The sequence below is a fragment of the Passer montanus genome, unplaced genomic scaffold, assembly GCF_014805655.1.
Source record: "Passer montanus isolate IOZ18808 unplaced genomic scaffold, ASM1480565v1 scaffold16, whole genome shotgun sequence".
Lineage (NCBI taxonomy): Eukaryota > Metazoa > Chordata > Aves > Passeriformes > Passeridae > Passer > Passer montanus.
In genome coordinates this window covers 1,055,014-1,068,634 of record NW_024363160.1, presented here as the reverse complement: position 1 = coordinate 1,068,634, position 13,621 = coordinate 1,055,014, and the positions used below count along the sequence as shown (strand labels likewise).

Genomic DNA, 13,621 nt, shown 5'->3' with positions numbered 1-13,621 from the left:
GCTGGTATCAGAAAATCATGAGGGCTACATGGACATTTCATTTGAACTGATATGGAAGACTTTATGCTGTGTAAATTGTAAAAAATGGATCACCAAGATACATTAAAATCAGCAGTCTTCAGTAACTTCTCTAGTCATTGAACTGGTCTAGTTTATTTTGCCAGGATTAGCATAAAGAAATTAATCTTTAGCATACTCTACACAGCTAAATAATAATTGCATAGGGCTGGGCAACCTGCATTTTATAATTGATACAATTTCTGATCCATGCAAGAATCACCAGCTGCTCACCCAGCTCTTGGCAGAAACCTGATCTCATGGAGTCACAGAGCTTAAATCCAGAGTTGCCACTGGTGATCACCTAATCTGGACTACTTTTCACAGGCCATTACCTTTGTACTGAGCTCAGTAACTTTGTGTTTGACTTAAATACATCTTCCAGCATCACATCTTGTCTTAATTTGAAAATGAGAGATGGGGAACCCATCTCTTCCCTTCATCATGTATTTCAATGATTAATCACTCTTTCTGTTAAAAACAGGCACAGAATTTCTAATTTTAATTTGGCTGGTGACAGCTTCCAGCCACTGCTTCTGTAGTATTCGGAATTTTCTTATAGTGAATATGCTCACACATTTTAATGAGGTCACCTCTGAGTCTTGTTTTTAATTCACTGACATGCCAATTCCTTTATTTCTCATGGGGTGAGGTATTTCTTACAGCTCATGAATCATTTCAGTAGTTCCTTCTATTGCTCTTTTAAATCTTTGAACCATTTTAAAAATATGAATATGAACTGGATTCAATATTCTATTTCTCTGCAGAGAAGTAAGACATCTCCACACTTCTATCAGGAATCTGTTTTTTAATGGGCATCCTGCCATTGACTGCAGCATACAAACTGAATTTGTTTGAATGAAATAAAGTCATTTTAGAAGACTGACAGTTACTATATGAGTGAACTTTCTTATATTCAAAGGTTTGGTTGAGCATCCAAGTTCCTGAGTAAAGATAGCAAATTTCTTAGTGAAACTTGTTGGCTGTCAAACTGTGGCCTTTCAAAAGTCAGATTACCACCTGATCTCAGTTTCCATAACTATAAAATTGGAACAAAATCTTGTTAACCCTGGCACAAGAGCAAAAAAAATGTTTGCTGCAATACTGTCATAGCAATTCTGTTCTTCACCACTATTGTAATATTTAAAGAATTATGCCACCTAAATTTTCAAAGAATTATGCCACATGAATGGGATTGTTCAAACTGGAGAAAAGAAGGCTCCAGGAAAACACTACAGCAACCTTCCAGTACTGACAAAAGAACAGGAGAGGGACTTTTTAAAAGGCTGTGACATGATAGGATAAGGTGGAAAGGCTTAAAACTGAAGAAAGGTAGACTTAGATTAGGTATTTGGAAGGAATTCTTGACTGTGAGGGTGCTGAGGGTGCTGAGAGAGGTAATGGATGTCCCACCCCTGGAAGTATCAAAGGCCAGGCTGGATGGAGCTCTGAGCAACCTGGTCTAGTGGAAGGTGTCCCTGTCCAGAAGAGGGAGGTTGAAACTAGGTCATCTTTCAGGTCCATTGCAGCCCAAACCATTCTATGATTCCATTAAAAAATAATTTTATGCAACAGTTCTTTCTTCTCCATGGGCTATTCAAAGCAACTTCTTAGCCTGTAAAACCCCCATATCTGTAAGAAAAGCTTTTATCCTAGTGATACAGTGGTGAGATAGATGATTACTGAGGTTAAAAAAAAGGCCATGAGCTGCACTGTGTTAGTTCAAACCTACTGAATTTTGCAAACTTTAGCTGATAATTCTCATTTTAGAATTGCTGCTGCCATAACAGATGTTTAATAATGCCAATTTAAATGCATTACCAAATTGAAAAAAAAAAAGAGGTCACTAAATGTACAATATTTACTTTAGAAATTATTCCTTTTTAGTGATAGGGATATATGATTTCTCAGAAGTGATGGATGCTGCATTCCTTTTGCTGTTCAGGATTCTTATCATCCCTTCAGACAATTGAATTTCTTCCATTTGTAAAATCTATTACCAGCAGAAAGACTGCAAGTAAAAACCAATGACTGGAATCAGAACTGTTTTGGCAATACAGTGAATGAATACTTCACTGATCCGTATCAGTACCCAGGAATCCCATATAAAAAATATGTAAATGGTATTTACTTAGATTTAGAATTCAAGCAATACCATGAAAAAGCCCATAAGGGAAAAGAATTCATTATATTCATACAACATACTCCTGTAAAATACACTTTAACTTGGATCAATTTGATTCTTTGATTTTTGGAATGGCACTAAATAAATGCTACTACATTAAATGTCTAAAGGCTGATTAACCAGAAAGACTGAAGAAAGCAATAGTAGGCTTAGCAACTTTTTCCAAAGAGGTACTTTCTAGGCAGAATCTTCTTTAAATCAGATTGAAGCAGCATTTCTTAGCAATCTAAGTGGGACTATTAAACTGATGCTAGTAAATACGAAACTACTTTAAAAAATTGTGATTTCATAAATAATTATTTGCAGAATAACTCAGAGAAAGTAATAGTCCTTTCCAGACTTAAAAATGTATGAACTGATGACACTCTATTGATTGGAGCATTTACTGGACTTTCAATAGGGCTAATTAACAAAACTGCTCAGAAAATTAAACAGAGTACTTAGCAGGATGACACTATGGCCCAGCTCTTTGCAAACATCTCCACAGCCAAACACTTTCATCCTCATGGAGGGCCTAAGGAGGAGCTGACTGATTGTCCTAGTGAAGCCAGAGTGTTTCCCATTAACTTCAATTATCTTAAGCTTACCTGCACATCAATATAAAGCTACCTAGAAGACACATAAATTGCAGGATCTGACCCTTGATGAAACAACACTGCTAAAAATCAGATGTAAGAGAAGACTTGGTTTGTTTCCTCTATCACTTAACTTTAAATCATTACTATAGCATGGAATATGTGGAAAAATAATTTTTTGTTATTTTTTCAAATAATATCAATTTGAATTGTTATATGTGCCAATGCAAAGGTATAGATCCAGCAGCAGGCAATCTAACATAGCAGACAACAACAACCTGGAAAGCAGAGTCTGAAGGGATCTGCAGATCCCATGGAGAAATGGCATGAACTCTTAAAAGCAGCTCTATTATGACAAGATAAGGTAATACAATTTTTGAACATGTTAAAAGAAATGAGCAAAAGCAGAGAGGCAATTCTTGTCTGTTGATGATGTCATTTTTGTAAAAGATGTTACAAAACAAGGACAGAAATGGAATGAGAAGAGTCACAAAAATAAGACTTAAGATAATGCCTTAAAACAAGAAACTTCAGGGACCAAATCATCTTGGTTTTTCAGAAAAACAACTGAAAGGAGACTGAAAACTAAAACAGAAAAATAAAACCAGAAGACAGATTAGAAGGCAGAGAAATTCAGCTGCTGAACTGGAATTTTTCATCTAATATGGTTTTCCATGTTTGGTTATTACAATGGCTATGTACCATGGAGCCATTGACAAAGATGGACAGGTTTTTTTTTTCCTTTTTTTCTTTTTCTGTCTAAAGTTCTTACATTACTTGAATCTAATAACATTTGCCTGAACAGGAAATCAGATGTAAGTCAGGATTTTTTCAGCCCTAGAAAAGATAAAAGTGAGTTACAGCTTTAATTGGCCATTGAATTAGCTCATATGAATAATAGCTCACAGTCTTTTCAAGTTCTGTGGCTTAATAGGACTCCCTTTTATTTCTTTATCTGAAGATTTACTGGAAAATATTCATTTTTTCAGATCTTAATGATTACATTCAAACTTCAGACATGAAAAATTAAATAGCTATGCAAACCAAAAAACACAAGTAGCATAAACTGCTGGGAACACAGGTTTTGCACCACCTTTGACATTGCTGCAGGACAAAACTGACAGGGCACATTGTGACATGGGATTGCACCAGAGAGGGTTTGCAGGGATGCACATGAAAATAAGAAAAGACAAAAGGGGACAGACAGGTATGCACCAGACAGCAGAACCATCACCTATGCCACAGAGCTGGAACTCGGGCGGTACACTGGCTTTTGTAAGTTCAGAGCTGAACTAACAACCACAGGAGACATTTTATACCATTCAAAAACCAAATTCCTATTGAGCCCCATACCTCCAGTGCCCACAAGCATGCACTAACAAAAGCCACCTTGTGTGAAACAATAATCAAAACAAAAGGTTAGTAAAGGAAACCATTCTTTATTGTGTATCATAAGTTACTAAGCCTTTAACTCCCTACCTGCATAAACTCTTTCTAAAACACTATTTTCCTTGCAGACAGTAGCATTAAAGATGTTTAGTTAATCTCTGACCAGTCACAAGCTATTAGTGCATTGCCACTATTTTCCATGACACAAATTAAATATCTCCCTGAGTACTGTTCATTCTTAGTGTACCTAACCACACTACCCAGAGGCAGTGACTCGATGGGACATAGTTTAGAGTGAGTTTCCACGAGAGACAGGAACTAAAAAAAAAAAAATTCAAAAACTCCACTACCTTCTACCCTTACATTTATGAACCCTACACATTTAAAGAGTATTGCCATTAAAGTATTCATCACAAACCTGAAGTTCCGTACTATCCCAATAAGTGGCCCTGCTAGAGACAGAAAGAAGCACATGGATCTTCAGTACACCTTTTAATCCCCTTCCTGGAAATCTACCCAGTACAAGGGTAATAATAACTTCCTGTATCTATGTCAGTCTTTATCTGCTATTTTTGCATATGACCACTATGCTATTCACCAAACAGTTAATCAATACTTTGCTTTCACCTCATAACTCACTGTGTGACCTGTGCTTTGTTCACTGCTCATTATTCAACTGCCTTATGATGCCAGAAATATTAATTTCCTCCAGAGCTTTTCAGTGCTGCTCATCATTTCAACATTTGAGTGCTGCACAAATTCAAATTAATTCACAAAAATTCACAGCAGCAAAGAAAAAGTACTACTGCTGTTTAAAATACAGGGCAAGGAGGCACAAAATAATTAAAGGCAGAGGTATTCACTGATTTTAGATCTTATTTCTGAGGCACTACAGACGTAATTTCAAAGTATTTAAAAATACTTCAAACACAGACATTGCAACATCACTTGCAAGTGTGATTGCTGAAGAAATTGGATTTAGGGCTCTAAAAGGGGTCATTAAAAATTAGACAATTAGAAACTATTACACCATTAGAGGTTCCACACAGAACTGTTTTTTAGCCCTACATAGGAAAAGTATCTTTTGTGCAACAGTGCATTATTACAGTTACGTGACCTTTCTTTCCCCTCCCATTGTTCATTATTGACTTCCCAGCTCAAGCAATAAATGAAGCAGGGCATCACTCACATCACTCGTCTCTCCTGCACAGCCCCAGCTCATCCCCAGAGCAGGTCCATCCTGCACAGAGACAGAAATCCTGCATAAAAACAGTATGTGATCACCCATGTATAATAAGGGGACCAAATTAAGGTTGCCAAGCAACCACCTCCCCACATTATGCCACAAATCCCTGTTCTTCATCTCTTCAGCAAACACATGCCAGGCCTGTCTCACAACCTGACTCTCCCTCGTCTGCTTCTGTGACCCTAATTACCCATTCTCCCAAAGGCTTCTTCATTGCAGTTTCTTTGTCCAGCCAGTGCCCATTTTCTCTCATTATTCCAGTTGTTACCCTGTCTTTCTGCTCTTCATAATTAGCATTTTGTTCATCCCATTTTCCTATTTCCCTGACTAGCTCTCCGTCTGCTGTGACATTGCTAAAAAAAATAAGGGGCAAACAACACTAAAAATATCAGATTAAGATAATTAAGTCTTGCAAAGCCATAAGCAAAAACAGTTGTTAAATGAAATCTCCTGTAAACATTTTAATGTACTAAGAGCAAGACTAGAACTAAAAAAGTTCTTTTACACTTCATTCTCAAAGTGATTTTCTGCTACTGTTTCATTCTAAGTGTGAATTTCACACTAAGATTTCAGCTAATATCTTCAAAATCTGTTTTATCTAACCTCAGCATATTTTTACTTTACCATCATCTGTTGTTTTGCACACTAAATCACTAAGTCAAAATAAATTTTAGTTACATAAAGAATAGATTACGTGTCTGTTATCAAGAACCTCATCTTTATTTGACAGCCAACAATATAACTAACACCTATTGCCCTAAAACAAATATATCTACGAATATGCCTGACTGCACAGAGAAAAATTGTCTAGAATACACTTGGAGCAGCAAAAGGTCTGTTGGGCTTCTCCAAGGCATGTGAGAAAAAGCCATGAGGAAACAGCTGATAACCAGCCAACGGTAACAAGAAATTTAATCAATTCAAAGGGCAAAAGAAAGTTGAAATAGCTCAGTACTTTCTTACAGCAAGCAGTAAGGAAGACAGAGCAAAGCCAATCAGGCACTTTACAGCATGATTTTGTTGTTGACTTCACATATCATGAGGCATTTTGCTGTTCAGAAAATTACAGTCAGGAAAGCAAATCAGAGCCATGTCAGGATACACTTCATTTGGACAGAGCACTGGGAGGACACTCTCCAACTAGGCCTCCTGGTCTTGGAATGCCTTGTGATTTTGGCCTGCTGAACATTGACACCAGCCCTTCTGTTTTTCTAGGAAAACTTCACTGTGAACCTCTGAGGTGCAGGAGAGGTTGTTGTCCCCCATCAGCCTTATATAATTCCTTCTGTATCATCTAATTATCTCATTTTAAAAGTATAGTTGGATCTGATATTCCTCCCTCTGTTAACTTTTACTTTAAAGAGGGAATGACCCTATGATTCCAGGGTTGAAAGAATTGTTAATATCCACATCAAGATAAATATAACAGGTCTTGGTAGGACACATGCTCAATATAAACAAAGGAAGATGCTTCTTCACACAGCAAGGAGCTGCTCTGTGGAACAGATTTCCATGAAACACTGCGGATACCATAGAAGGAAAAAGATCAGTCAAGGATTACTGGGTATCCAAATTGCATTCAGCTCAGATATTCCTGAGAGCAGTCAGTGGCTGGAATGATCCTAGGGAAATTCTTCATGTGCTTTTCCTACTGCCAGCATTCCCCCAGAGTTCACCTGCAGCCAATGATGATAAAGAGAAGCTGCACTACTAGAAGGTAGGTAATTAAATGTGTAGAGATTACAGGAAGGCCTCAAAGTGCATATACTGGGAGAATAACAAAGCTTGCCCTTTGCTGCTGCTCCTTGGCATGTGCTTGTGGCTGCTCTTCCTACACATTTCCCCATTTCAAAGACAAGCTCATCCCATTACAAAAATAAAAAAATAAGACTTTACCTGTGAAGAGTGAACTGAAGAAGAAAGAAATTAGGGATTTTTTTTTTTAAAGCAAGAGAATATGGACACGGAAGCAAGAAGACAGAGGAGAGTCAAAGAATTACAAATGTAAGGATTCAGATGGTGACATCAGGCTGAGTATCTTTAACAGCACTTCTGTGAGCACACTGAATGCATGTAAGGATGTGGGGAGGCTGCCCAGTGGTGGCTAACACAACGATGGGTCAGGATGAGAAAACCAAAACTGTTCCTCAGGCACTGGGATTCCCCTCCAAGCTGCCCTGTCCAAGAGCTGGTCATGAAGGGTTCATCCAAGTTGAGAATGTCACTGACCAGAAAATTCTGCTATCAGGTGGGGCCTTCAAAGGGGAGGATATGCAATTTACAGGCTACTGGATAGATGGCTCCTTGGTTTAATTCCACACAAGAGTTCTCAGGGTCTCGTGCATATGCTATCCTCATTCAGAATGATGTAATTGCTTTCCACCTCAATCTGCCCAGTCTTCACCCACCAGGTCTATGGTTTATGTGGTTTTGGCACAGCACAGATCTACCTGCAACCAAGTCACTCCCATCGTGTGGCCTTGCACAGCTGTAGCTCACATCTCATGGACAACGCTGTTGAGGGAGATCTCATTATGTACAATACCCATGCTAGCACAAGCCATTGCTTAGAAATTTCTATGGAAAAAAAAAGAAAGAAAATAAATCCACAAATGCCATAATACCATTATTCAGCTTCCCCACGGTGATGCTGAATGCTGCTGAAAGGAGCACCACATGCAGCCGTGCAAGAAGAAAAGCCTGCATGAAGCCAGGCGAGCGCTAAAGCTGCCTTACTCCAACATGTGTGTGGAACAAGCAGCAACTGAAATCACTAATGGTGACATTGTTTGCAGCTGGCTTATCAAGCTGCTACCAAGCTTCTTTGCAAGCTGATTTTTAGATAGGCTACGCTCAGCAAAAAAAGCACAATTTCAGAAGTGGAGAAATGCTAATGGGAGCGTAACAGTATTCCACCGCGTCACTCGTCATAGCATGAGTGTTACACAGGGAAATGAAAGGATTAGAAATATACAATTCAAGAAGAAAATGGTCACCATGCTTCACATACAAGACGGTCATACATACACATACATATCTGCTCTTTTTTTCTCCTTAACTTTTCAGTACACAGCTAATCTTTTCATCTGCTTGGTATATTTATACAGTTCTACAGAAAATTTCAGAAAAAGTTACCAAAAAATCCCAAATGTTACAAAGATTATGAAAATCACACATGCATACATTTGGAGTCTTCTCTCTCTAAATTTCACATTAAAATATGCTTGCTTATCTACTTATTGAAACACAAACTATGCTAACACCTTCTAATCTGTGGTTAACCTGCTGTGAAGAGAAAGGCAAAACAAAAGATTTTTTTCACCCATGGTAGGAAAGTATTCTGGCAAACATTCCTGCAAGAAAATCTTTATTGTATCCATGCTTTCAAGTGCAGAGAGGACTGTGTCAAGGTTCTTTTTTATGAGAACAAAATGAAAAGAAAATATCAAATAGTGCTTAAAAAGGAAGTACCATCCATCTTGTTATGCATGTAGAGAGAAAAAACATAGCATGTGAGTCTATAATCTAAAACTCTATCATTATATAAAGGCATTGGAAGAGTAATTAAGGTTGTATAGGCATCATTCTTCTTCGAGTTTTGATGACTTCATCATACAGTCTGAACAATATCTTTTATCACAAGTTTTGGTGAGGATGTTAAAGAGAGATGTAAATTAACTAATTACTAACTAATTTTCTAAAATGTCATAGACACAAAGAGAAATCACTCTAGAAGGCCTAAAGAAGGCATAGAAGTGAACAAATAGGAAAAAAATTCATCTCCTCTAAATAAAGTCCATTGCATTTCCTAATGACAAAGGCTAAGTGTAAGCAATTCTCCCAAAATTCTGTAGGAAAAAAGCTGACTTTTCAGGTTATTTAAGAAAACTAAAGGTGGCAAAGCTACAGTCAGCCACATAGCACAGTCACAGAAAAAGAGATTCATAGCCTATTCCCATATCTGTGATTCACGTTTCAGTGCCAATGCAAATCATTTACTTAGCAGCAATTGTCTTCAAAGTGCTGTGCAAACATTTTTCTTTCCAGTACCACCTCCCCTTCTCCCTCATCTGCAATGGAGTAAAAAGTAAAATCTTTCCTAACAAATGGAGAAAAGAACAACTGGGGTAAATGAACTAAAGGTTTTCAGTGATATGGCCATGGCCAGATAAATGTCCAACAAAAACATGGATGAAAGCCACAGTTATGCCCCACTGCTATTTAGAAGCAATTCAGGGATGTTCTGCCCAGTAGCACATCCTTACAGACTGTACAGCCACAGACCTGGAGGAAGCCTGGCCTGCAAACACATTTTAATGTCAATCAAGAAAAGGCACAAACTGTGAAAGAAAATAAGCCCTAGCCTTGCTAGGACATGTTGGAGTTTAATTCATGCTCCCATAAAATTTATGTGAAACAAAACATCAGAAAGTGGAAGTCAGTGGAACAGAAATGATGTATGAGGTGTCTGATAACTGCTCCTGCACATGCCAAGATTTGACATGACAGTGATTGCCAAGCAATTTCTTGCACCGCTTTCTCGACACTCTCCGCCCCAGGAACTGTTTCCCTTTCTTGGGGGAGACCCGAACTGCCATCGCCGGTGTCCCAGGTCCCCCAGGCCTGACAATCCGCGCTGGCTCCCTCGAAAAGCACTGCGGGGAGTCCCGGCCCGGCCTGGGCCCTCGGGGTGCGGGCAGCGGCGCCGCTCCCGGCGGCCAAGGGAGCGGGGAAGCGCTGCTGCCACTGCGGCGGCAGCGGGAAGGGGGAAGCGAGGTCCCTCCCGCCGGGGCCGGGGAGCATTCCCACTCTGCCGGCTGCCCGTGCCGCTGCTTGAGCCCGGAGAACAGGAAAAGCAACTCAATAGAAGAGACAGACGCCGGGGCGGGTCCGCTGCCGGCTGGGCGTGCCGGGCGGGGGATGGGGAGCCGAGCGGAGATGCTCTGTGTCAGCGCAGCCCCGGTGTCACGTCCCTCCCGGGCAGCTGAGCCCCAGCTTGGCCGAGCCGAGCCAAGCCGAGCGCCGGTGCCGCCCCGTGCGGAAGGCATCAGGGTAATGGGGAGCGGCGGGGCCGGCAGCGAGACCCCCACCGGGTCAGCCGCACCGATCCCTGCCTGCCCCCTCCTCGTCCTTCCCTGCCCCCCGGCCTGTCTCCCGCCCCCGGCCGACCCTTTCGGGCCCCGCCGTGCCCATCCCCGGGAGCGCCGCCGCCCCAGCACCACGGAGAGCGCCCGGCAGCCCCGGCCGCCCGGGAGGAGCCGCCCCTGCCCGGCGCCGGGGGCTCGGCGGGCCCCGCGGCTGGGGCCGGGCCGCCCTTGTGTGCAACTGCGCCGTTGCTCACCATTTCCTCTCGGGAATGAGCTCCTTTACTACAGACATCCAGTCGCAATCCTGTCCCCTGCTCACCAACGCCACAGAACCGAGGGCCCTGAAGTGACACACCCTGGAAAGCCACCGCGCCCCGGGGCCGCCTTCCTGCTCTCCCGCGGGCAGGGTCCCTCAGGAGGATGGGCTGGCCTTGCATCCCGATACACCTGTTCTCATCCCCTCTGCCTGCACCTCGCAGGAGCCATCACGGCGTCTGCCCCGCCTCAGCTCCCATGCTGGTGTCTGTGCATGGGGATGTTTCTCTCCCCAGACTCACTTCTAGACTTTACTATTCTCATTTAACAAAACCTAGTTTAGTTTTTAGCTTCGTCATTAGTGTCTCAAAAGGGAAAGCCAGCCTTATGCCCGTGCTCCAGGTGATGCTTCACTCAAAGGTGCTCTTCACTGACTTCAAGGAAGCTTGAAAAGCACAATTGTGAGTTACCTGTTCTAGGGAAGCACACACAGAGTGACAGCATCACAGTCAGGGATGGCAGGCAGCGTGGGCTGTGCAGCTGCAAACATCTCCACACAAGGAAGAGCAACGGTGTCAATGCCCTGCTTTTCCCACCCCCCATACAAACACCATGAAGCATATCTACAAGTAGAGTCCTCCAAACTGCAAGCTGAAAATTTGCCCAGTGCATTGTCTGTCTGGAAGCAGGGTGGGAGTCTGGTATCCCTAAAGCTCTTAACAGTAAGGCTGGTTATCCCCTGGGAGAGACAGTGAGCTCCAGCTGGACGGGGAGATGAGAAGGTAACAGTGGAGCATCCCTCTCTTTGTGCCAAGGCCTTGGATACTGGCTCCTCTAGGCCAGCAACTGCTCCCAGGCCTGCAAGATGTACAAACAGGTCCCATCACTGCCCTGTTTCTAGCAGTGTTTCAATTAATCTCTACCACATTTGTTTAGTGGCTGCCAGTTATGTCACTGGTTTTCCTCTAGCCAGGGATAGAGAATTTTCAAAATTAGTGTAGGGAATTCTTAGAACGTGTCCATCCCCTTTCATGTAATGACCACATCAGATCCCATCCTGCACACTTTATCAAGGGAATCAAGCTCACATCTTCCCAGTGACTCTTACCATAGTGCATCAGGGAAGTAATTACTGACTTCTGTCCATATTTATCCTGTTCTGGGATTTCCAGAGCCCTTCGAAAGTGTAAGCAGGTTCAGCTACCAGTTCCAAAGGTTAAGAAAAGTTTGAGATGACCAAGGTTAGGTCTGGGGACAGTAAAACAATAAAAAAGATACTAAAATGCAGAAACATTCAGTATAAAACAATTGTATAGGATATCTGAGTACCCTTGCAGGAGGCAAAAATAATCTGAGCAGCTGTTTTACTGAAATGGACTAGGAAATCCCTTGCAATGGTCACTCTTCTTGCTGTATCTTAGGAATGAAATATGTTAAAATGAATTTGTGCATGTTTTACAGGTAGCAACAGCAGAGCCCTCAACACCAATAGGCTTTTTTCATGTAAGACATAAAACATTTGACATGGAATGTACTATTAACACCAGACCGAGGGGGGAGAAGCATCCAAGGACTGATTTCCATTTCAAACTGCATTCTGGCACTTTGTACTCCAGCACCATTGGTGGATCAATATTTAATGCCCGGAGATTCTGGCTCTGCAGGAGTCATGTCAGGGGACCTCTCGAGCCAATCTGCTTGGGTAGAGGAGTGATAATTATTCATGGGCTCCTGCCTCTTGCTCCTTCTCTTGCACAGCCCCACTCTGCTGACTCAGTGCCTTATTCAGTCTTCTCTCCCTCTCTCCACTGCTGTAGCTGGACCCCTTTGCCTTCGCCGCCTCTGAGAGCTGCACATCCCAGCATGGCTAAAACAGCAATGGGTAAGAAAACGCCTCTCTTTTCCTTCAGCCAGTACTACAGCCACTGTCTCCTAGGTCTGCTACCTATACTGGGTGTCCTTCTCGCTCTCCCAAAAGTTTAGGAAAAAAAAAATCAAGAGAAAACCGAAAATATTTTTAATTTCATTGATCAGAGAAAAAAAGAGAGGGTGGGTGGGACATGGGGATGTTTTAGTATCCTAATCAGAGATCAGATTAATTATATACCGATGGGTGAGGTCGGCACAGGAGCACAGCGTAATTTTGAAACGGTTTTCATTATTTTAAAGGTGAATAGACTATATATATATATATCTATATCTATATATATCTATCTATATATATGTATATATATACACATAAATATACGTGTATATATACATATATAGGTAGATATTATATATGTGCATGTGTGTGTGTATATATATGTATAAATATATATAAAAGAAAGAAAAAAAATATTTTTTTTAAAAAGAACGGTAAAGTTATCCCTGTCGTCAGTGTGCCTCCACCCATCCCCGCCGGCCGGAGTCAGCGCTCCCCCCTGCCTCCGAAACCGCGTGGGGAGAATAAAAAGAGAATGGGGGAGAGGCAGCGCCGCCCGAGGGGGGCTCGGCGCGGTCAGCCCAGCCCAGCCCAGCTCAGCTCAGCAAGGCGCTGCGGGAGGGGGCGAGAAGGAGCCGCCGCTCGGCGCTGCCCCGGCGCTGCCCGCACCTGCAGTCTGCCGGGGGGGCGGCTGAAGTAGGTCACTGCATCGGGAGAGCTGCTGTGCGCTAGCAGTGCCCGCCCTGCTCTCTGTCCCGGGGGGCGGCTGCCGGGGCTGTTGTCACTCGCGTTTTCCAGCGGCAGGGAGAGCATCCCCCCTCCCCCGCAGGAGCCGCGCCCTGCCGCCGCGGCGCGCCGCCCCCAGCCCGGCCCAGCCCGGCTCAGCCCAGCCCGGCCCGGCCC

The 13,621-nt window shown here is 42.6% G+C and overlaps 1 protein-coding gene across 1 annotated transcript in view; it reads left to right on the top strand.

Moving 5' to 3' along the window:
- Window positions 1-12,423: 12,423 nt before the first annotated feature.
- STMN2 (stathmin 2) overlaps window positions 12,424-13,621 on the top strand; it is a 39,323-nt gene continuing 38,125 nt past the window's right edge. The window contains exon 1 of the mRNA XM_039703077.1: window positions 12,424-12,676. Coding sequence (XP_039559011.1) covers window positions 12,658-12,676 — 19 coding nt within the window. The 5' untranslated portion in view covers window positions 12,424-12,657. The remainder of the gene's footprint in view (window positions 12,677-13,621) is intronic.